Raw genomic sequence first — 23,301 nt, 5'->3', positions numbered from 1 at the left:
GTTCCTAGAAATGAGAAGAAGTTCAGGGTGGCTGCAGGGTTTTTCTTTGAGGGTGGGGAGGCAGTTGACGTGGGGTCTACAGAGGAAGAAATGTTAGGGTTAACCCCGGTAGCCAGCTTCCAGAGGCTCTCAGTGACTCCACCTCTGGCCTTCACACTCCTGTGTAGCCCCTCCTGCATGGTATCAGAGTTGGTCTGTGTGACCAATAGATTATGTCGGTATTAGTGACACCTCACCTCCGAAGCTGGGTTATGAAAAAAGCATTTGGCGTTTGCCTTGCCCTCTCTCAGATCATTTGCTCTGGGAGAGCCAGCCATCATGTCACGAGGACACTCAAGCAGCTCATGGGCCTCATGGCAGGGAGCTGAGGTCTCCCCCAACAGTGGGTCTTCTTGGAAAGGACCCTCCAGGCTCAGCCAAGCCTGCAGACAACCGTGGCCCTGGCTGGCGTCTTGACTGTAACATCGTGAGCAACCCTATGTTATAGTTTCCTATTATGGCTGTAACAAATTCCCATAAACAGAGAAGTTCAAAATAACGCAATCTGTTCTCTTTACGTTTTGGAGGTCAGAAGTCCAAAATGTGTCTTAGGGGTATAAATCAAGGTACAAGCAGGACTGGTTCCTTCTGGAGGCTCCAGGGAACAGTTCAGTCTTTGCCTCTTCCAGCTTCTAGAGGCAGCCAGCATTCTGTGGCTCCTGCATTGCTCCCGTCTGTGATTCCATCGTCACGTTGCTGCTCTCTCCCCCACTGACCCGCTCACCTCCCTCTTATAAGGGCCCTTATGATTACATCTAGGGCCCACCCAGATAATCCAGGCTAATCTCCCCATCTCAAGATCCTTGATTTAATCACAATTTCACTGTCCCGCCTCTTGTTAACGTATTCTCATGTTTGGGGAAGTAGGACACGGACATCTGTGGTGACCATTAGTCATCCTATCAGACTCTGAGCCAGTACCACCCAGATAAGCCCCTCTCAAGTGCCTGATTCCCAGAAAACCATGATAGATGCTGAGTGATACCTGATCTTTCCAAACACTGGGCGTTGAGGCAATTTGTGATGTAGAAATGAATAATGAATACAGACTTAGAGCTTGTAATCTAGCATTTGATGCTGTGATACTTGAAAATTACAATTCTGGATCTCTTATATAACTTTTTCCTCAAAACATACATATAGAAATGTGTACGTATCTTGTGTGTACAATTCGATGATTTTTTGCAAACTGAAAACGCCCTTGTCAGTCTTTAATAATAGACTGGGTTGCGCCCGTGTCTACTCCCGTTTGCTCTCAGATCCATTCCTGCCCCTTCTCTGCTCTGCTCAGAATTGCAGGAAACCATGTTTCCTAAGCTGCCTTCGGGTGGGCCAATGACAGGCAGTGATGGACAGCTGAAAAACAGGAGGACAGAAGCCGGAGCATTTCTCCCTATCTCGCACTGTCTCGAGGGGGACCCTGGCAGCAGCCGAGCCTCTGTAATTCCAGGTCCCATTAGGGGCTGCCCTGTTCCATGATGCCAGCTTCCCCCAGGGCAGGCCTGTTGATGTTTCGCCTCCCACTGGGTGGTTTTTCCTTCTAGCCCTAGGTTGGCAGTGCCTTCCTGCTGTTGGTAATCTTTTTCCTTCTCATCTGTCTCATTACCTGGATAACTAATCCCTAGTTTTAAATTCCCTCGGTCAATGGATCTAGAATGAATTCTATTCTCCTGATGGATACAGGCTCCTTGGAGGCATTGTATTAAACCCTTCGGGCTCCAGCAACACAACCAAAAAAGCATCAGGTTCTTAGACTTCATTTTCTCAAAAAAAAAAAAAAAAAAAATGAGGCTGTCTTCACTCTGCAATATCTGCAGACTTCATATTTTCGGAGTCTTTACTTACAAAGAAGGAAATGGGGACGTTCGTTATGTGTCAAGTGTGTGCCCTTGTGTTAGGTATACCAGATGTACGCAGTTTTACATTCTGTCATTTTTTCCTTGGAACAACCTTCTGTCATTTTAATGGATGAGGACCTGGGAAGAAAGATTAGTAACGCTTCAGAATCTCCTTCTAAAGCTGGTGCTTCTCCAGCTGCTGCCATGGTGTTAGTTTGCATCTCCCCGTCCCCACCCGCCAGGGTCTCTCCATAGAACACTCACCAGTTTTCAAGGAGAAATACCCTCCCACCCTGCCCCTCTCCCCCCACCAAAGAAGCTGTCTACTTCTTTGAGGATTCAGGAGGCATTTTCAGGAGGATTGAGATTGTTGCAAGTGTGGCAGAGTTGGGAGTTCCTGTTGATGCTGGTAGGTGGAGCCCAGAGCAGCACTGGACTCTGGCCCCAGATTGCCTGGATCTGTGCAGGGATCGGCTAGACATGCCTGCCACGAGTGAAGAAAAGGGTGGTAATAGTCAGGTATTTACTGACCTTTCACAAACAGGCAGGTCTGAGCTTTGATCTGTCTGTCACTTTCTAGCTGTGCAACTTTGGGATCTTTGATGAGTCTCTCTGTCTATTACCACATCCTAAAAAGAGACTAAAAACAATGAACTTGCAGGGTGAATATGATGAAAGAAGCAAGGACCTTGGACAGTAAAGACCACCTTTTCTCCAGTTCTTCCTCGTGCTGGAGGTTGGGCTCCTTTCAGTCTTAAAAGAGGGAACTGATGCGTTCTTTTAGGCTTTCTGATGGGCACCTCTGCTCTTTCCCGGAACGAGGCCGAACACCCTGCTAATGCTCACCCCGTTGCTAATGTGGCCTTGGAGCTCTAACCGGACATAATTCACAGGGCTTTTATTTTTCCCTGCAGCCTCATTTTTCCCAGGAAAGTGACCCTCAGACAATTTGAATGAAACAATGGCAGTTCTTCATCATCTTTCTTTCGGGAGAGACTCCCCCCCACCACCACCATGCAGGCATCCTTGGATGAAGAAGGAGCAACCAGAGGCAAAGGCGGGAAAGAGCTGGGGGCCGCGTTCTGGAGACCTGGGTCCTACTCTGGGTCATCATGTCTTGGTCACATGTCCCTGGGCAAGAGACTTAACCTCTCCAATACTCAGTCTGCCCATCTGTAAAATGGGGATAATAAGGCTAGCAAGACTGCCTTGAGAGGCAGGGAGCAGGCAGGCGGACTAGGGGACTGTTCCTTGTAGCATCAGAGAGAAAGAAAGTCTGATATTTTTAGCTTTCTGATAATAAAAGCAATTCATATTCCTTGCAGAATATCTGGAGAAGTATACAAAGGAAAATAAAAATCAACTGATAGCTCACCACGCAGAGATAACCCTGCTATTACTTCGTTGTAATATTCTCGAGTTACCTTTTATGCGTTTATGTAGTGCTTGATTCTGGGGCTCCTTAAAATTGATTGCATGAGAAAAGTATTTTAAATTTAGCAGAGTGCTTGCACATGTGAGAAATAGAAATAAATATTCATTTATTAATTCGTTCATTCAAGGTGGTTATTAAGTATGCGTCAGACTAGGAATATTTGTGTTTCTAGCTATATCTTCATAGGCGTGTACACATCCACGCCTATATATTTATGATAGCATATGTGTGTGTGTAATTTTTTTTTTGTGTGTGTGTGTGTGTGTGTAATATTTTTGCAACATGAAGTTTCTATTTGTCTTTACCAGGAAAACAAAATAGCAAGATGAATTTTCATTGTGTTTTGGGGGTGTTTTAAGATTGTCTGGTCTGTAATATAAACTTGTGAAATTGACTTTGGACGTTCTTACGAGGGCATCTTGAAAGGTTAGAAAGGTGGCCTCCAGGGTTCAGGGGCTCAGACACTGACACGTGAAGTCCCGTGCGTTTGCAGACAGGAGAGGGTCTCACTGAACAGGGAGTGGTCCTGGGCAGAGAAAACAAACAACTGTTTTAGCTCTTAGCCTCTAACTGAGCACACAGGAGGAGATGGTGTCAGTTGCAGCCACTCACTTACCTTAGGAACTGCTCCCCACCTGGGCGACTCTAAGCGGCAGCTCCAGGGGGAGTAGCTTGAGAGTTCGGCGTGGTTAGGGACTCTCTGAAGCGGCGCTGGGAGGCCAGCAGGTGCACATGCTACCTGTTCTTGCATTTGTCTCTGCACACGTGGTGTGTACTGTGTATGCAACAGTGAGTGTGTGTGATGCCCTCACCTCTCCTTCACCCACCACTTACAGTCACGGATTTACCCTGTTCATTCGATCCCAAAGCATGTATTGAGTACCTGCTATGTTGTGGACATCGGGAATATATATAGTTAGCTGAGGTCCCTGCCAGAATATAAGCTCCAGAGATGTTAAGATTTCGTCTGTATCACCTGTGCCTAGATCAGTGCTGCACCTAGTAGGTGCTCAGTAAATGTTTATTAATTGAATGAATGAATGGTGTCAGTGATCCTCGACTTACGATGATTTGGCTTACAATTTTTTGACTTTACGGTGGCGTGAAAGCTATATGTATTCGGTAGAAATTACACTCTGAATTTCAAGTTTTGATCTTTTTCTGGACTAGCGACAGGCAATATGCAGTGCGTTACTCTCCTGTGAGGCTGGGTAGCATGACTCCCCGTCAGGCCCACGATCACGGGGGAACAACAACGCTCCACAGTATACCTGTTGCCAGTGTTTTTTGGGTATTGTACTTTGTGTTTTTGCACCCTATCATGTCTAGGAAACACCCATCCGTATCCCCTGCTTCTTGTAAGGAGAGGAAGGCAATTGCACCTGCATCTTAGCTTCTGACGGGGTTACTGATAACAGAAGTGTTCTGAGCGTGTTTGAGGGCGGCTAGGCTAAGCTGCACTGTTCGGCAGGTTCAGGTATTTGATGCAGCCATCCTGACCCAATCCTGGGCTCTGTTAGTCAGATGTCATGAGAGGTAGAAGAAGCCTGACTCCCAGGCCCGACAGGGGTACCTCCTTGTGCCCCCTTCTTTTTCCTGTGTACCCCTCCACGTCTCTCAAGCGCTTGCTGGATGGGGCCTAGTTTTTTGCCCCAGGGAACCTGGAACGCCACATCCATTTTGCCTAATGGCTTGGTCTCTGCAATCAGCAGATTCTGTTTGGTTTTTGAGCTGAAGCAGGAGAGGTTTGCTGATTGCTGATTACGCAGACTCTAAATTTCCCAGATCTGTCTCCTTGGGGTGTTCCCACAGAGCCTGATGCACGTCCCTGTACCGAGGATGGGGCTCAGAGGGCCCGGGGGCAAGGTGGGGAGTGTGAGGTCGTGCAGGTCTCCTGAACCCGCCCTTGGCCGCGTGCCCTCACCTGTGGGTGTTTCCTTGCTGTCGCCGCTCCTCCTTCTGTCCAGCTAACATCCTCTGTGTTGCCCTTGCTTTCCACACATGTCTTTCCTCCTCAGGGTACTGAAAAGACTTTGGAGCCAGAGTCCTGCATTCCAGGCTCCTTATTTGCCCTTGAAAGGACAGTGACCTTGACAAAGCTCCTCAGTGACATGGGACACCCACCCAATTACTCTGTATTCTCCTCTGGTCATTAAATGATAGTAATGTCACTGCTGGTCAAGCCTTTCTTCTCCACCAAGTAGGAAGGGGGCTGCTTCTGCCCCCCCCCCCTTTATCCATGGTGACCAGAGAAGTTGCCTAACTTGCTAAGGATTCCAGGCAACATTCACCCAGGCACAAGCGCGAGGGGATATCTGTGGTCTTTTCTCATCTCTCGGCATGAGTGGTCTAAAGAGTTCTCACCTGAGAACCCAAGACTGGGATGCCCAGCTCAGCTTTGTGGCTGCCTGGCTGCGGGACCGCAGACTGGTCATGTGCTGCTCTAGCCCGCAGTTTCCTCCTCTCTGAAATGAACATTCACCACATGTCTTCAGTGGCCCAGACGTGGACTTTGGATAGCATCTCTGTGTCTACAAAGACACAGTGTCTCGTCTTCTGGGAGAGAGGGCCGATTCCCAGCAACCTTGTCATCCTGGCCCACTGGGAAGCAGCCGTGTGTAAGCTGCTGGGATTCTGTACCTAGCCTCTTGTCTGAGTATCTCTGTGAATCGACACGCTGGTGTCCTGGGGCAAGCACCTCCCTCATCGTCGTCCCACTGCGTGTGTTATTTCCTCTGACGGTCCACTGGCCTCCTGCCTCAGATGTCTCTCACCTTGTCAGCACCAAGATGGGCATCTCACAGCTGGCAGCTCCAACCAACTACTATGCACTGCCAGCTCCTCACCACTGCATCCCTGTCCCTCTGCATGGCACCCCTCTTACCAACTCAGCATCTCCCTTGGGCTTTCAGTCCTCTCCCTGCCGCCCCCGTTGGAAAAGCACAGACTTACAATATGGTAAACAGGCGAGCCAATCTCCAAAGAGAACTGAGAGTGTTCCTATCGTGGGGAGCAGCGCTGGGCCTCACTGACGTGCACTGGGGCATGCACACATAGCCCCAGAAAGACCAAGAGACTGGGCGATGGACAGAGCAGAGGTCACATCCCTTCTCTGCTCCTCACTGCCTTCAGTGACTTTGCTGGCCTCGGTTTCCTCAGCTACAAGTGAAAGAAAAATGATCCCGGGCTGAGAACTGTTCAAGGTCACATGGCTAGTCAGTCAAATGAGGAGCTGAGAATTACACATAGATCTGACCCTACAGCCTTATATTTTCACCTCTCCAGACTCTGATCGGGTGTTATCTATGTGTTCCTTAAAACAACAGTCCAAAAATAAACTTGGCATAATTAGAATGAGCTTACAAGAAAAATGCTATCCGCAAACCCTCTTCATCCCCATCGATGAATAGCCTCAACTCCACAAGTGTGTTGTTTGTTATTTGCATAGACATGGGCATGATATTTTCCTGTTCTGTTCAGTCTGCTTAACATTATTTCACAGAAGCACTCCACACTGCCACGATCCTTATTTCTAATGTTAATGTCTGCCTAATGGCACCAGAGTGACATGCTGTGATTGCACTAACCATTCCCAACTGTTGGGTGATGAGGCGGCTTTGAGTGTCCTGATGTTATCAAGCAGCACTGCTCCAAACACCCTCAAGTGCAGAGCCTGGCTCTACCTTTTTGTTTCTTCCCTTTAGAATTAGTTTCCTGAAGATGAGTTTCCAGGTTTAACTCAGGGATTCTCAGACGGGGCGCTGTTGACATTCGGCCAGGCCATTCTCTGTGGTGGGGGCTGCCCTGTGCATTTTAGAATGTGGGGCAACATTCCTGGCCTCCGCCCCCTCGATGCCAGGTACCACCCCCAAAGTTGTGATGGCCAAAATTGTCTCTGCACATTGCCCGTTGTCCCCGCGGGGGGGGGGGGGGGGGGGAGGGTATGCTCACCCTTGGTTGACAATCATTGTGTTATGGAGTAGAGGTATAATGTGTAGCAAATGGAAGTCAGAGATTTTCCAGGGTCTGAGCAACATCTGATTATGGTGGAGTCAGAGAGTAAAAGCGTGAGGAATAAGAAGAGAGTCAGCTGCACCAGCGCTGCTGTCGGCTTTCCCTTCTCCGGACCTCACTTTCTCATCTGTGAATTGGGAGCAGTAAGAGTGACCCGTTTGTTGAGCTCGTGAGGAGTGAGTGAGGTCAGGAGCGTAAAACACTGAGCACAGAGCTGGGCACAGGAAGCTCTCGGGAAATGCCAGCAGTCTTGGCCTGCTCTGGCGGGAGCCTGCTGAGCTCGCCGTCTTTGCCTTTGCTACCTCAGAGGACAGAAAGTCAGGACAGGAAGTTGGGGAAGTCGAGGTGACAGAGTTGAAAGAGAACCACTCTCTTTCTGCCCTTCCCCCCAGCCTCCCACTCCAGATCCATCCCCAGGGCACAGACTCAGCTTCCGGAAACATCCTCCCTGACAGTTCCAGGAAGCCTTCACTGGTTCCTGCATTTACTCATCTGCCCAAGGTATACTGAGTGCTGGCTCTGCACCTGGCAGCTTCAAAGTGTGTCTCTGGAGTCAGACAACCTGGGTTCAGACCCCCGGCAGAGGTCTGTGAGCTCTGTCCATCGGCCATGCCCTGGACACCCTAAGCGTCCATTTTCTCTATAAAATTCAGAACACTTATCTGAGGGTTTGATGACCCGTTCACAGAGAGAGGCCATTGTGGGGGACCCACCATGTTCGTAGGTGCTGGGTGGGCACTGGGCTGAGCACTGAGCTGAGCCTGGGCTCTGTCTTTGCCCCAGCGCTCTCGTGGGTGGCGGGGTCTTGTCCAGGCTCACTGTGCTCGTGATCTCCATGTCCAGGAGAAGTATGTGGAGGAGCTTGCAGCCGTAAGACAAACCCTCCAGACAGACTTGGAGACGTCCATACGGAGGATTGCCGACCTGCAGGCGGCCTTGGAAGAAGTGGTGTCCAGCGACAGTGACACAGAGAGGTAATCTTCAGGGGGCCCGGTGGGGCTGGGTACAAGAGGTGGGTGGCACCTTGGGGAGCGCTGTGGTCTTTAGTGGCCAGAGCTCCCACTCAGGGTCTGTGGGCTGCATCTGCTGGGAGGCCCAGATGTGTTCAGGGGTGGCAGGAATCTGGCCAGCTCAGGTGGGGAAAGACAGGATGCCACCCTGCCCAGCTTGCCAAGCCTTTGGGGAGTGGAGCCATTTGGGGGAATGGCTGCAAAGGGACTCCGCTGTGTGATCTTGGGAAAGTTCCATGTCCACTCTGGGCCTAATTCCCTCATCTGTCAAGTGGACATGATACTAATGCACAAACCACTTCACATTGCTAAGGTTCACCTGCTTTTGATTTTATAGACATTTTATATATTCAACCCACTATGCACCTCATAGGGTCATTTGTGAAGGTTAAATGAGATAACAGATGAACATCGCTTAGTACAGTGCCCGGGCGTGTAAGTGCTGCGAGAATGTAAGCCGTGTTTGTGCAGAATAAGAAAGTCTGTGAAGGCAACAACTGATTCAAGGATGCAGTATCAGGCGGCTGGTGATTGGCGCGACCACTCAAATTCAACGCCAGGGCTTCTCGCCTTCCTCGAAACACTGGCTGCATCTCACCCTCTCCACCCAAGTCTCAAGCTGCCATGAGTGGCCACTCAAGGGCCATGAATGGGCTACTCAGCCAGAAAGAGTCCGAAGTGTCCTGGCTGGGGCACAGCTCCTGCAGATGGCCCAGAGCACCCTGACCCCAGAGCTGCCATCATAGCCTTAGCTTGTTGTTTCTTCAGAAATTACAGCTGCCCTGCTGACAGCAGCACCTCTGCCCCACCCCAGACTCTGCAGTAAAGCCTGGGCAGTGGGGAGAGATGTTTTCTTTGCTTTGATAAGGGACAGGGAGCCTTAACCTAACTTTCAGATGTGGTCCCCTCCCAGCACCAGCCAGCCACACCTGTGCACATCTGCATCAGCAATTGGTCATTCTGGCTAGCCACTCCTGTGCACATCTGCATCAGCAGCTCTTAGTCCAGAACAATCAAAGATTAGAACTTCTCCATTTGCACACAAGGATCGTGACCTCAGAGAATTTCAAAGTCACACAGCAGATTAGCATTATACACTGAGGTAGAACCCAAGACCGCTCAGTGTCCTACCCAGACCCTTGCCTGTCACACTCCTCTCATTGGGGTGAGGGCAGGGCCAGCAGCTAACCAGTGGGAGATGTGGGCGTGAGACTGGAAGTGCGGGAAATAGAGTGGCAGGTCAGCTGTGGTTTAGCGGGTGGGAAGAACGGGAGTCTAGAACTGACCAAACCTAGTCGCAGAAAAAGACTGGAAGGAAACGTGCCAACACTCTGTCCCGGGAGGGAAGGCATTACTGCTGACCTACATTTTTTCTTTCAAGCTTATTTCTATTTTCTAAAATGTCTGCAGTGAACATGCATACCCCTCACCCCGGCTCTACCAGCACCCTCTTTAGGAGACGTTGCTCCCATAAGTGATGCACATTAAACAGCTGACTTTAGAATGGGAACCCATTCTTCCCTCGCTGCAGGCCCGGGCGGCTCATAAGCTGCTCAGAGGCCCGTAACCTCCAGCTTTCCCACAAAGGGGCTTCTGCTCGGCATCATTGCAGCCGAGACCCTGCGGCTCTAAAACCTCCTGTTCTTGCCTCTGAAGAGAGGGCTTTATCTAAAAAAAATCCTTCTGTTTCAGTCAAAATGGCTTCCATGCAGATTCTGAATATCTCCACCGCACCCTGCTAATTTGTTCAGCTGCCAAATTGTTGGTGGAAAGGCAAAAACAACATTGCAGCTGCTCCCAGCCCGTGAATACATGGAGGGGTGTCCCGTCCTCCGCCCCCTCCTCCGGTTTTATTAGCGTCATGACAGAATGAATGTCTGTAATTACAAACCCCCGTAGCCGGCATTGCCCACTTGATGCTTGGGCTAGCTTTCTATTAATAGACGCGCCAGTGTTTGTACTCCCTAGGAAGGGAATCGGAGGCTCTGGACACTGGTGTTTTGGTTTTTGGCCCACAAGCAAGGCTTTTGAACCATTTTCACTTGCATAGCAAGAGACTCCTTTACAAATAAACAAAAAAGTTATTTTAAAAAATGACAAAATTGGCAAGGGGAGAAGAAGGGCCATGCTTGGGGGTATGGGGCTGGGCTGGGCAGAAGGTGTGACAAGAGGCAGGGAGCAGATTCCCACCTGGGACTGGGACCGCAGACACAAATGCTCCAGACAGGAGCCCTCCATTGCTGTGCCAAGTGTATGCTGTACTTTTTCCAACACACGCTCTTTTAAATTGGCTGAGACGAGGCTGCAGTGGAAGAAGTTGGAATACCTGGGCCTAACCAAAGGTTGCAGCTGCCATGAGGGGCGTGGTTCGGAATGAGTTTGTTTATTGTTGGGCCCAGGCTCCAGCCAGACTGCAGGGTTCCCGCTGCAGAGCAGGACGGGCTTTGGAGCTGCCCACATCGCTTTATGCCTGAGGAAGGCAAGTGAAAGAGAAGCATTTCTCCTCTCCTCTCCTCCCCTCCTACTCCACCCTACCTCCCACCACCCTCTCCTTCCCTTTCCCCCCCCTTTCTGCCCCCCTTGCAATGGCCCATTGACTTGCCTGGTTCCCTGATATGCCCCAGAACCCCACGCACGTAATTAGTGGGTTCCCGGTGAAATAAAAATATGGCTCTTTTTGTTCAAAATTCATTCAAGACAGAGACAGCAGAGCATTGTACCTAGCCCAAGCCATTCTGGGCCAGGGTGGTGAGCCTGTGAAGCCGGCCCCCACCCCACATGGTCCTAAAAATGTCTTTATGCTCAGCAAGCCTTGGCCCTAACCTTGGATCTAAAATTTACAAGGAGCATAGATTTCAGCACTAGCGTTGGGACTGGAGAAGCCTGGGGGGAAAATGCCCACAAAGAAGTCTCAACACATTTCAGACAAGTATTGTTGTACCAACCATTTTTCTGGTCACAGTGCAGTTAACATGGTTATCCACAGTAGAAAAGGAATAAACGCATTGCTGGTTGTGGAGCCACTGTCCCGAGCAGAGCTCCCCGTGCCGGCTCAGTGCCCGCCTCTGCTCTTCCCCAGTCTGGCGGCTGGCGCTGCCCTCCCCTCTTAATTGTCTTGTTACCTGGATAAGAGGTTTGGATGGGAGCCTGAGGGATTTGTCCGAGGTACTTCTCCCAACTGAACTCTCAATTAGGATTCAGACCCAACCCCGGGAGAGAGAGAGAGAGAGTGGTGCTTCAGCTGGAGGTGAAGTTCTTGGAGAGACTTGTTCAAATGATAAAAAGTCACATTTCCCCATGTTGGGAATTAGATCCGAGTCTAACAGGCCTTCCAGGCTGGAAACGTGGTGACGCGCTCAGAAAGCCAGGTGGGCTGTGCGGCAACATTTAAATACGTGCGTGCCTCCTCTGGAGCCCTGAGTGGTGACTTAGACTGTGGCGTCAGCCTCTTTAGATTAATAGAGACATGCTTTAAGCTGTTACCCCAGGCCTGGAGCACACTCATTAGTCGTGGAATGAGGGACGCGTCAGCTGACAGCCCCATCTATCCTGGTGCAGGGTCTGCGGCTGCTCCATCTCCTTGGCTGGTGGTTTGGGCAGGGCTGGGAGGAGTGTGGAGAGGTCAACGGGTAACCCCTGACTCCTGGGTCAGTGGAGAATGTATCCATCCCAGCCGGCCCAATCTGAGATGAATGTTCTAGAAAGAGTCCTCTATTGCTGTGTTGAGTTCAGCAGTATATTTTCCAACATGTAGCCTTTTACTTGGCTACCATTAGGATGCAGTGGGACAAGTTGGAATATCTGGGCCTAACCAAAGATTGCAGCTGCCAGTAAGGGCGTGATTCGGAGTGAGTTTATTTACTAGTGGGCCCAGGCTCTGGCCAGACTGCAGAGGTTCCCACTGCAGAGTAGGACGGGCTTTGCAGCTGTCCACATCTCTTTTCTACAATGCTCTTACATTTGCTCCCCTCTTTCTGAGTAGTTAATGTTCCCTAGAACTGGGGAAAAGCTTAAAGAACTTCTCCTTTATTCTAAAACGGTTGACACCACATTCCAAATTAAACACAGGACCCTTGCATAGGCTGGCACATGTTTAAACGATGCCACAGAGGTCACCCGGCTCTCCAAGCCTCTCTGTAGCACGGAAGGCCCGGATACCCAGCCCAGGGGCCTGTGGGAAGTGAGAGCTCCAAACTACAATGTCTGCTCTGGCATCACAGGAAATAAATGATGGTTCTGATAATAGGCACCTTCTCCTGAGGGCTTTGCGCCAGGCTGTGCAACCTACCTGTTTTGCATACGTTGTTCTCGCAGTTCTCCGAGGTTGGCACCATATCACCCCAAGTTCACAATGACACACTGGAACTGAGAGAAGTCAGGGACCGGCCCCGCTCACACAGGCAGGGACGGGGCTGTGACTGGACCTCCAGGCTGACTCCCTCACCACCATCAGATGTGCGGACATCTGATGATCAAGCTCTGCTCTCCTGTCAAACATGCCTCTCCCTCCTTTTTCTTGTCAAGGTCTCTGTTTTCTGCCAAGTAACCAGCCAGTCATTCTGGCGAACTGGTGTCTGTCACTCTGAAGTGGGCCCAGTGCATTCATGTCTTGCTTCCTAGGCAGTGTTTGTATTCAACCTGGAGTTGTCTGGCAGAGACTCACCCTAAAAGAATACAGAAGAAGACATTTAATTATCTTGCTCATCATCAATCCTCTGCACACAAATTCCTGGCACAAGTTATTCCGTAAAAGCTCATGTGCCAAGGTGAGAGAAAGAACCACTGACTACACGTGTCAGGTGATAAAGTCCCAGTTTCGGCTGCACCGCCAAGTAGATCAGGACCATGGGCAGGTCTCCCATGGGATCGCAGTTTGCCCAGTCAACATTAAAATTACTGTCATTATCACCATCATCTTCACCGCAACCACCACCACCACCACCACCATCATCATCATCATCATCACCATCATTATCAGCACCATCACTATCGCCCTTGTCTTTATCATCATTATCTTAGTGGAGCACCTCCTATGTAAGACACCCAGAGTTACAGTAGGGAACAGGCAAACGTGGACCTGCTCATGGAGCTTGCAGACCGGATATTCTTTCTTTATGTGGTGAAAGGGTCAGTGGGTCTCAAACTCCCTCCTTTAAGTAGAACCCTCTTTTTACACCAATGCAAACTCTTATAACTCAAGGGCTCGTTGAACCATGGAGCACAAACTCAATAACCCATGGTGCTGCCTTCCCATCTGGTTTAATGCTTCTCAGAATCAGACAGAACTCCTCCTGCCTCTGCCTAAAAGCCGTCTCCCACTTCTCCCCCTAGACCTTCCCTGCAGATCACTTCCGGATACTGGGGTCAGGTGCGCTGAGCATGTTCTCATGCCATAAGTGTATGATGAGGTTTCGGAAGCCCTTCCTAACCCAGGCCCCTTATTTTAAATATATTCTGCTTGGTTGAAACAGTCCTAAATGTTAGGCAGTGTGCAATCCCAGCTGGACACCACCCTTGGTCTGGGTGGTATTTTATCTTGACTGGACAAAAAGAATGCCTGGCAGGCCTTGACTTCCACCTCAGAGCTTCTGTGCAAATTCCATGCTATCATTTCACAGGGAGATGCAGCCAGTGCCCAGATGCTATAAAAATGTGGGGTTATGTTCAATAAGCATCCATACCTATATCTTTTTTCTTCTCGTGGCTGGTTCTTTTTCAGAGTCACAGGCTTAGGCAGGGCTAATGATGATTACTGATAATCTCATGTTCTTACAAGATTGCCCCTTTAGATGCTCCACCATTCTCCCCCCCCCCCCCACCTCGTGGTGATAAAGGATGTAGCAGATATTAGTAGTGCAGTGATGTGTCATACCTGCTGCCTCCTTGCTTGTCATGTAAAATATTGGTCTGGGAAACCCAGTTCTTCCTGTTCCAGCAGAAAGCAGAGATTTACCTATTGTAATAGAGGCTGGCAGGAACCCCAAGGCACACCTCTAATGAGGGAGCTTAATAAAGGGACTACTTAAGAAGATAATGGGGAAGTGTTGAGAAAACGATGCCTAAGGGTGGGGCAGCTTCCTGGGCTGGACCTGAAATGGTGAGGAGAGGCGCAGTTGCTGGGAGGGAGGGAGGGAAGGAGGGAGGAAAGAAAGGAAGAGGGGATGAGGAGAGACTGTAGGGAGAAACCCAAGAGAATAAATACTCCACCCTGCCTTTTTTTCCTCTGTCCCTCCAACTATCATTGAGTTCCCATTGGCTGAGTCCAAGGGGACGCCACAGGGCAGTGAAGCCCCTTGATGTGGTCCATGCAGGTCAGCCTCCTGGGCACCTAGCAGGGTGGAGAGCATGGGTTAGATACGCAGGAGCAAAGAGAAGATGTCAGCACAACGGGACATCTCGAAGTTACGGGTCTCTAGTCTGGGGAGGAAAGAGCCCTTGCAGAAGGGGTGAATTTAAACACTGAGCTCCCTGCCCTCCATGAGACTCTTACTCATGGAGTCAGCGTGGGTGAATAGTGGTCACAAATTAATAGCCTTTGTTGGTTATATTGTGCTATAAAGACTTTCCTGTGCTGGGTTCAATTGAAGATTGTTGTTCAGTCGAATGGCGTATGTGAGGAAGTACGCCTGGCTGTCCAGCAGAGAGACCTCGCTTCCTGCAGAATTCAAGTCGAGTTGCTTTAGGATTATGGAGACATTCGGGTGCCTAGGCACCCAGCAGGATCTGTGGACACAGTCTCTTTTATTCCAGAGTCGTGGGATTCTGGAGTGGGGATTGGGCCCGAAGCCCCTCCCGCTTCATCATCTTGGCTCAAGTGCCACCCCTGCTACAGCCAATGGTGGCCAGTCCTCCCTGCTTGTGGGCACGAGAAACCTTGTTCCATGTACAACTCACCCTTTTGTTTCTAAGAATGACTCCACACTGTTGACCTCTATGGCTTGAGCCAAAAGGACCTTAGTTCTATTCCTCTTGCTATGAACGTTTCAGAAGATGTAGCCCTATCTACCGAGAACCCTCTATTTCCAAAGGGGTCTCACCAACCATATTATTCTTAGTCTATTTGATTGACTGGAACCAGTGTCCTTAACCTGGGGTCTGTGAACTGGTAGAACAAAGGAAGAGGGTGTCCACACATGAGTTCTAGATACAACCCTTGTGAACCCTCCAATATTGCACTAAAATTCATGTTAGTGCTGTGCTTTTGTGGAGATGAAAGTTCTTTCTGTATTCTTCATTAAAGATTTGTGCAAAAGGCCCAGGACACCTGCTTTGGGGCCTGAGTGCATCCTCTCAATTGCATATAATTTTCAAGCATTTAATTTGGACAAGCCTCGGCCCGTTGGTCCAAACTCCTCATTGCACAAATGGAGATGCTAGATCCCAAGCAGGGAGGAGAGTAAGCCGGGGCCACACAGCAGGGCGCTGGACTCAGCCGCCTCTTCTCTCCATCTAGTGTCCTTTCTGCGGCCCCAGCCCAGTGGCGCTTCAGAAAAGACTCGCGTCACTTGCTGGGCGAGAGTTGGGTCTACTCACATTGACCACTTTTGTTAACAAAAAAACACTTTGAAAGTATTTGTAAGTGGTTTGTTTTAACAGCTGCATCAGAAATTTTATATAGCTCCTCAGAAGTTAAGGTCACTTTGACCAGAAATGCCTTGGTTCTTTTCCAGGGGTTGTCTATGATGGTTCCAGCAAATGGTCACAAATTTAGTGGCTTAAACCAACACAGGTTCTATTATCTTGCAGTTCTGTTGGTTAGAAGTCCAATGTGGACCTCCCTGGGCTAAAATCAAGGTGTCTGCCGGGCTGTGTTCCTTCTGGAGACTCTAAGGGAGTCTTCCTTGCCTTTTACAGCTTCTGCAGGATTCTAACATTCCTTGACTTATGGCCCCTTCCATCGTCAAAGCCAGACATGTTGCATGTTGTATCATTCTTCCATTGCGACATCTCCCTCTGACCAAATCTGGGGCAAGTTCTCTGCTTTTAAGGGTATGGGTGATTAGATGGGACCCACCTGGATAATTCAGGAAAACCTCCCACCTCAAGGTCCTTAACCTTAACTGCATGTGCAGAGTCCCTTTTACCATGTCAGGAGGCATAGTCACAGGTCCTTGGGATTAAGGATTAAGACACCACATGTCTGGGGCCATCATTCTGCCCCTCACAGGGCCATTCACAAAAGATGCTTTTGTTCTACTGGAGAGGTCAGCAAATTCTTCTTCAAAAGGCTAGATAGTAACTATGTGAGGATTTTGGGGCCATGTGATCTTTGTGTCAACTACTCTCTGCTGCTATTGGAGAGCAAAGTAGTCACAGACCAAATGTAAATGAGTTCACTTGGCTATGTTTCAATAAAACTTTATAAAAACAGATTTGTAGTGTGGATTTGGCCCATGGCTAAAGTTTGCAGGCTCTTCTTGTTTAGATTCAACAAGCGTCCTGAGAGAACTTCTGGTTTGTCCTGAGCCCTGGGCTATAGGGTGAATAGGACCTGCTCTTGGCCCGTGAGGGGCTCTGGCAGTCTGGTGGGGACAGGTAGATGTTATAGAAGCCCCGAGAGAGATGGGTCTTTAAGGGCAGGGGCCACGGAGCTACAGATGCATATCTTGGAGGAAGTTGCCAGGTTCTCCAAGGAAGGAATTGCCTGGATTCCAGCAGAGACTGAAGAGGTCCTGTCCTAGGAGCCAGGACTCAGCGAGGCCTTAGGGGTCTGAGGTTTGCGGGTTGGCTGTCTGCACCCGCGTACTGGGTGGTTGCACTCTGGTAAAGAGCATGAGCTGAATAGTTCTTACAGACTTGGGATTCAGAGCTGTGTGACCTTTGATGAGGCTGAGGTTGCTCATCTCTAACATGGAGACAGGCAAAGTGGTTAGATGAGGTCGTGTGTAAAATGAATTTGCGGAATAAAGGGGTTTTCTGTAAAAAAACAGCCATCATTGTTGTTAGTTTTGGAGTTTCCCAGAATGCCCTGGGAAGCTGACCACTTTCCCTCTTGTCTGACTTGCCAGCACTGACTAGGAACATAAAACAAATGTCTTGCTTGTTGACAATAATGGTGCTATGAACAACAGCGGCACTAGTAGTACTTAGAGTAGTGATAATGGTTGCTACCTTTTAATTAGCACTATCTCTTTGCCAAGAACCATGATCTGTGCAAGAGTATTCTCACTTCATCTGCCCCACACGCTAGAGGCAGAACCCCGTTGTCAGCCACATTTCACAAAGGAGCGCGGGAGGCTCAGAGAAGGCAAATGACTTGCCTAAGATCATTCAGCGGTAAAGGTTGGAAGTGGGGCTCAAACCCAAGTTTGTTTAACATCTAAGAGAGTGTTCTTCCCTGGTCCCTGGCAGCACAGGGCTAACGGTCTCTCTCTCTTGTGTCTCCTTCTAGTGTCCAGACGGCAGTGGACTGTGGCGGCAGTGGCAGAAAGGAGATGTAAGTTAACCCGGAATAGACCTGAGTGGCTTACCCTGAAGCCAGGAGCAGACCCCTGGTTCTGTGTCCAGCCTAAGAGGGACCACCCACCCCCACTTGGAGAACCATCAGCAATGCCCCTGAGAGCTCTGACTCCGCAGTCCTAACATACAGTGTGGGGGACATATTATTGAACTGCCCACTTCTTTTAGACAGGGAGAGGCCCAGAAATTATTATGCCACTCTCCTCCTCAAATGCCTTCAATGGCTCCCCATTACCTCAAAATAGACATTTATTTATTTATTTATTTATTTATTGACAGAGACAGAAAGAGAGAGAGGGGGATAGGGACAGACAGACAAGAAGAGAGAGAAATGAGAAGCATCAGTTCTTCGTTGCGGCACCTTAGTTGATCATTGATTGCTTTCTCATATTACCTTGCCTGAGGGGCTGCAGTAGAGCAAGTGACCCCTTGCTCAAGCCAGCGACCTTGGGCTCAAGCCAGCGACTCTGTGCTTGAACTGGTCAGCCTGTGCTCAAGCCGGATGAGCCTGCACTCAAGCCGGGGACCTTGGGGTTTCAAACCTGGGTCCTCTTTGACCCAGTCTAACGCTCCACCCACTGCGCCACCACCTGGTCAGGCTAGATGTTTTATATTGACATTGGAGCCCTGCACATGCTGACCCTTACTTCCTTCTCTACCTGGGACTCCTACTTCCCATATCATCCCTGCTTTGCCTTTCCACGACCTCCATACCTGTGTGTGTGCTGCTCCTTCCACCTCAGATTCCTTCCGCCAGACCCTGAATGGACAGGCCCTAAACTTCAGACACGATGAAGCTCAACTGACACTATGATGCCTTCCCTATGCTTCCAAGGAGCAAATCAAGACCTCTCTTTATTGTCCTTAGAACCGACTTTCTGTCCTACTCTATGGCATTGAGAACTTTCTCCTTCATTCCATGAGTATTTACACAGGTGTCTACTCTGCTAAGATGGGTTCTTGAGGACAGGATCAGTGTTGGGTTTATGTTTGTTGCCCTTCCCATGATTCCTGGCATAACTGAGTGCCCATATCAATAAGAGACCCACACAAGACTCTCTCCCTGGGCTGCTTTCAGAATTAGGGGGCATAGAAGTAGAGACTCTGTCCACAAAGACTCCGGTGAAGGCAGGCAAGGAGTTAAGACTGTCACACCTTGCATATTCCATGAACATATCATTTGATATAAAACTAACTACCAGGTGCACTCTGAAATTGGAGATGCCTCAACATCCATATTAGAGTGTTTCTCTTCCTGAGGAAGACCCGTTACTAGTAGCATGGGTATTGGAACCAGAGTGATCAGGGTTTGCATCTCAACTTCATCACTAACTAGCTGGGTGACCTTGGCCAAGACCCAAGTTGGCCTTCTCAGATTCCATTCTTTTATCTTTATAATGGGACACCCCCAGCTCCCACCCCGCAGGGATAGTGTTGTAAGAATTGCTTGAGGTTGGTTATGCATGTTCAGCACTTAGCACAAGGCCTAGCTTATGTTGAGGGGTGACTATCTACTTATTGCTGTTACTGTGGTTGCTGTTGTGGTGACAGTATCTTATATTCTGCTTTTAGAGATAATGTCTCCATCCTCAGCTCCCAGCCAGAGGGCAGTCTGCAGTCCTGGTTGAGTTGTACTCTGTCCCTGGCTACAGACCCCTTGAGGACATCCTCTCGACAGTCAGCCATCAGCAGCCACGCCCACAGCCCCAGGTAAGAGTATCTCCTTGTTGCCTGTGGATGGCCAGTATCGCAAAGCATCTTGGACTTTGAAGGCTATTATGCAAGTCTTCCATTTCTTCCGGTCTATGCAAGGACAGTCGTGATCTGGACAGTTTGAGGTATGACCCTGCTACTTCCAAGCTGTATGACTGGAGGAGATGAGTTACCTTCTCTGAACCTTCACTTCCTCATCTGAAGAATAGGAAGTATAATTGTATTTACTGCCCCAAATAGTTGAAAAGATGAGGATCTAATGAAGTTCTCTACAAGGCGTGGTTTTCCAAATGATTTTAAACAGTAGGGAGTGAACATTTTTTTAAATAGCTGTGTATTTATTATAGTTGCTTTCTATCTAAGGCAAGTTCTTCTTGTTTTTCATTTGTAGGTCTCAATTTTAAATGTTTTAAGCAACATAATTCACCTGAGGGTTTTGCTGTTTTGTATTTTTCTTAATGGTGAATCAGTGTAAAGACAGGCTGGATGATTTGTCCTTCAGAGATTTCAGCCTTGTTTGAATACCACGATTTTATATGTTCCCTGCCAAAGGGGGAGGTGGGTCCCCTCATGGCCTGAGATGGGACCCTCACAGGTTGGTGGAGTTGCTCCAAACCACGAGCCTTGGGATTCACCCTTTGTTGTGGGACTTAACTCCATCTTCCCTCTTGCCTCTCAGTTCCGTTCCTCTCAGCTCATTTGCTTTTCCTTTTCAGCGGTGGCCCCCTTGTAATTGAGAGCTAATAACCGTAAATCAGAAATTATGGGTTAAGCTGGTACATAATTAGGAAGAAATGCACACTGCTCTGATAACAGAGGAACCAATGTGATCAGATAAAAAAGTCACAGATGAATGGAGCAAACCCAGACAACCCTTTGCTGGCCCGAAACGTGTTGGCTGTGAAGCAGGGAGCTGTCTGTACAGAAAGGAGGGCGGGAGCTTACGCTGACCTTTTGGGCCCAGGCAAATGGGCGCAGGACTGTGGTTCATCTTAGGCTGAAAGGTTTGATGTCGAAATTATCAAAGAGAAAGCCTCTGACAATGGAGTGCATCTGGGGATTTAATTAAAGCAAGATCATCTGATTACTGCTTTTAATTAAAAAACAAAGGCTGTGCAGAGAAAGAGCCGTGCCCTCTGTGAACCCCGAATGATGAGGACCTTTTTTCTCCTGATAGCTGAGCGCTTCGGCTTTCCCCCGCCAGCTAGGGTATAAGGCAGCAGAGGCAGAACTGGAGGCAGCCAGAGCAGCGTGGATGTTCATTAACGTAATCTCTGGGTTTCATAATTATAACTGTGACAAGGGTGCATGATAAGGATCCGCAGTCCTTGAACTACACTCTTTCAAGGGTCTGACACCCATTTGAGTGGGGGGGAGGGGAGGCGGCGGCAGTTTCGGTCCACGGGCTGAAGGCAGAGCGCGGCACACGTCTGGATCCAACCCTGTGTTTGCTCCTCTGCAGCTGTGAGATTTGGGGCATGTTGCTTCACTTCTCTGTTCCTGCTTCCTCGTGAGTAAGTCGGGGTTGCTGTCCAGGTTAATGAGATGGTTTGGAGGTCGTTCTTCATGCTGAGCCTGGCATCTCAGAAGAGCTCAAGAAAATTAGCTGCCTTATCAGTGTATTTATTTGATGCCCAGAGGAACTATTCGAGACAGACAGCATCAGCTCCATGTGACAGAACAGGAATCCGGGGCCCAGAGGGGAGGCACGGCTGGCCCTTCCCCAGCCCCCATAGCTGCTCCTCAGGCGGTCAGTGCTCAGCTTTCCCACGCAGCCCTCTCCAGGCCTCTTTCCCCTTCTCCGTCCTCTCCCCTTCCACGTCCTCTGTCCAGCTCAGTGCAGAGTGGAGGTGCCTGCACCAAGGACAGTCCTGGGGCAGGAGGCAAGAAACTTCTCTCAGCATTTTGTCTGTTTTCTTTGTGTCGGTGTCCCCAGGACTAGCACACACTGGTGTTCACTAAATGCTTGTTGAGTGAATAACTGAGTGTAACATCAAGGCTGGAACAGAAACATTCTGATGCAGCCTTGATGTGACTCAGAGAGGTTCAGTAATTTGCTCATTGTCCCACAGCAGGTAAGTGGAAGAGCCAGGATTTGAACCCTCCAAAGCCTGTATTTGTATTCTCTACATTGCCGTGGCTCTCTGACATTTATCCAGGGGGTAGATCACTCACCTGGAAAAGTCTACTGGCAAAGAGCTGGCTTGTTAATATTAAAACTGCATAGGAGTTGTTATTCAACATTCGACATCCATCCAAAAGATATTAGGAATCTGTTGAGGGCCAGATCACTTGGCGTTAAGCCCTGAAATTTTTGAGCCCTATCCTTGGATTAATTGTGTTCACAATTTAAAGATTCTAGAACTTCTGAGTTAAAAGGAACCACTGGGATTATCTGGTCTAGTTTTCTCATTTGCAGAGGAAGAAGACTGAGGTCTGCAGAGGGAATTATCTCAGCCAAATTTATAGCAAGGATAGACCTAGAGTTCAGGTGCCTTGACGGCCAGCTCTTTCTAGTCATAGATTCTCAGGTAATCTGTGAAAATGTCTCCCACTTAAGAACTCAAAATATAACTGAGAAGGTTAAAATTCTCTTGGCCACCACCCCAATCTCAGCTCCCTTTACAAAGGTATTAACCATCTTCAGTTTGGCGTGTATCCTTCCATATCTTTTTCTAAATACTTATAAACATGTACGTTCTTACAGTAAATACACAGCCTATTTGTGGACTTTTAAAAACCATAAGTGATGTGATGCTATATTACGCATATTATGCTGTACGTAAATTCTTATATTGTGCTTCTTTTTCTCAGCCGCAGACCCCAGCAACCTTTCCTTTTCAGTACGCCTAAGACTAGCACATTCTTTTGAATTCATGTAAAAGATCTTAAAGTTATGCCACGGTTTATTAACTATAGTCTTCTTGTTTCACTTGTAGTTGTCTCCTGGGTTGCTATTAACTTGCAAGGCTTCAAAAAAATGCACACTCGGACACGCACGGACAAATGGTTGTCTGGGTCAAAGAGCCTTTGCATTTTAAACTTGACAGATACTAGCAGATCATCCCAGTGTCCCTTCTTTAGAGTGGAAGACAACGAGGCCCCTGTATACTCACCCCCCATTTTACCTGGTATATCGTGGAGCTCAATAAATGAATCTCTTGGACATTTCCAATTTGACTGAGAAAGGTCACTCTAAAAGTGAGAGAGAGGGAGAAAGCCAAAAAAAAAAATGTATTCTCTGTATTATTTATAAGGGATGTCAACTCCAGAGAAATACAGGTGAAGCTTTATGATTCACAGCCTTGCAATCATGCAGCTGCTGCTGATAAATGCAAGAGCTTCCTGAGACAGACACTCTATTACCCAGAGCCCCCAGAGCGGCAGTTTACAGGCATGGTGGTGGCAGCCACACTTGGCTCAGGAGCGGTGTCAGGGCTGTTCGGGGGCTGGCATCTCACCTGGGCCCCTGCTGTGTCCCTGGCCTATCCATCCTGCCTTCCAGAGAGTGTGAAAGGGGCCCTGTCCACTGCCTCCTGTCCTCACAGCACAGCAGCTTTCCAAGGAGGCTTCAGCCCCATTTCCCTCTGGACCCCCAGCCTTGGGACCCCACACAGTTCTGCAGGGTCCATGCACTGACACGCATTGACTGACCCAACTGTACAGACTCCTAATGACTTGTCACTGGTCCAAGTCACTTCTCTCATTATTTTGGACAATTATTCCAAACCATTCTGACTTTCCCCCAGACCCTACCGATCACTCTCAGGAGACATCAGTGTTTCATTCAGTG

At 48.9% G+C, this 23,301-nt stretch overlaps 1 protein-coding gene across 1 annotated transcript in view; it reads left to right on the top strand.

Annotated features, from left to right (window-relative positions):
* The window catches only part of MYO18B (myosin XVIIIB), a 238,619-nt gene that overhangs the window by 198,208 nt on the left and 17,110 nt on the right, over positions 1 to 23,301 (top strand). Inside the window, exons 40-42 of the mRNA XM_066260272.1 lie at positions 8,170 to 8,300; positions 17,728 to 17,772; positions 19,368 to 19,505. Of these exons, the coding sequence (XP_066116369.1) occupies positions 8,170 to 8,300; positions 17,728 to 17,772; positions 19,368 to 19,505 (314 nt within the window). The remainder of the gene's footprint in view (positions 1 to 8,169; positions 8,301 to 17,727; positions 17,773 to 19,367; positions 19,506 to 23,301) is intronic.

Source organism: Saccopteryx bilineata, chromosome 2 (genome assembly GCF_036850765.1).
Source record: "Saccopteryx bilineata isolate mSacBil1 chromosome 2, mSacBil1_pri_phased_curated, whole genome shotgun sequence".
NCBI classification, from domain to species: Eukaryota; Metazoa; Chordata; class Mammalia; order Chiroptera; family Emballonuridae; genus Saccopteryx; species Saccopteryx bilineata.
The sequence above is the reverse complement of the archived record's forward strand: the minus strand, read 5'-3'. Positions and strand labels throughout refer to the sequence as shown.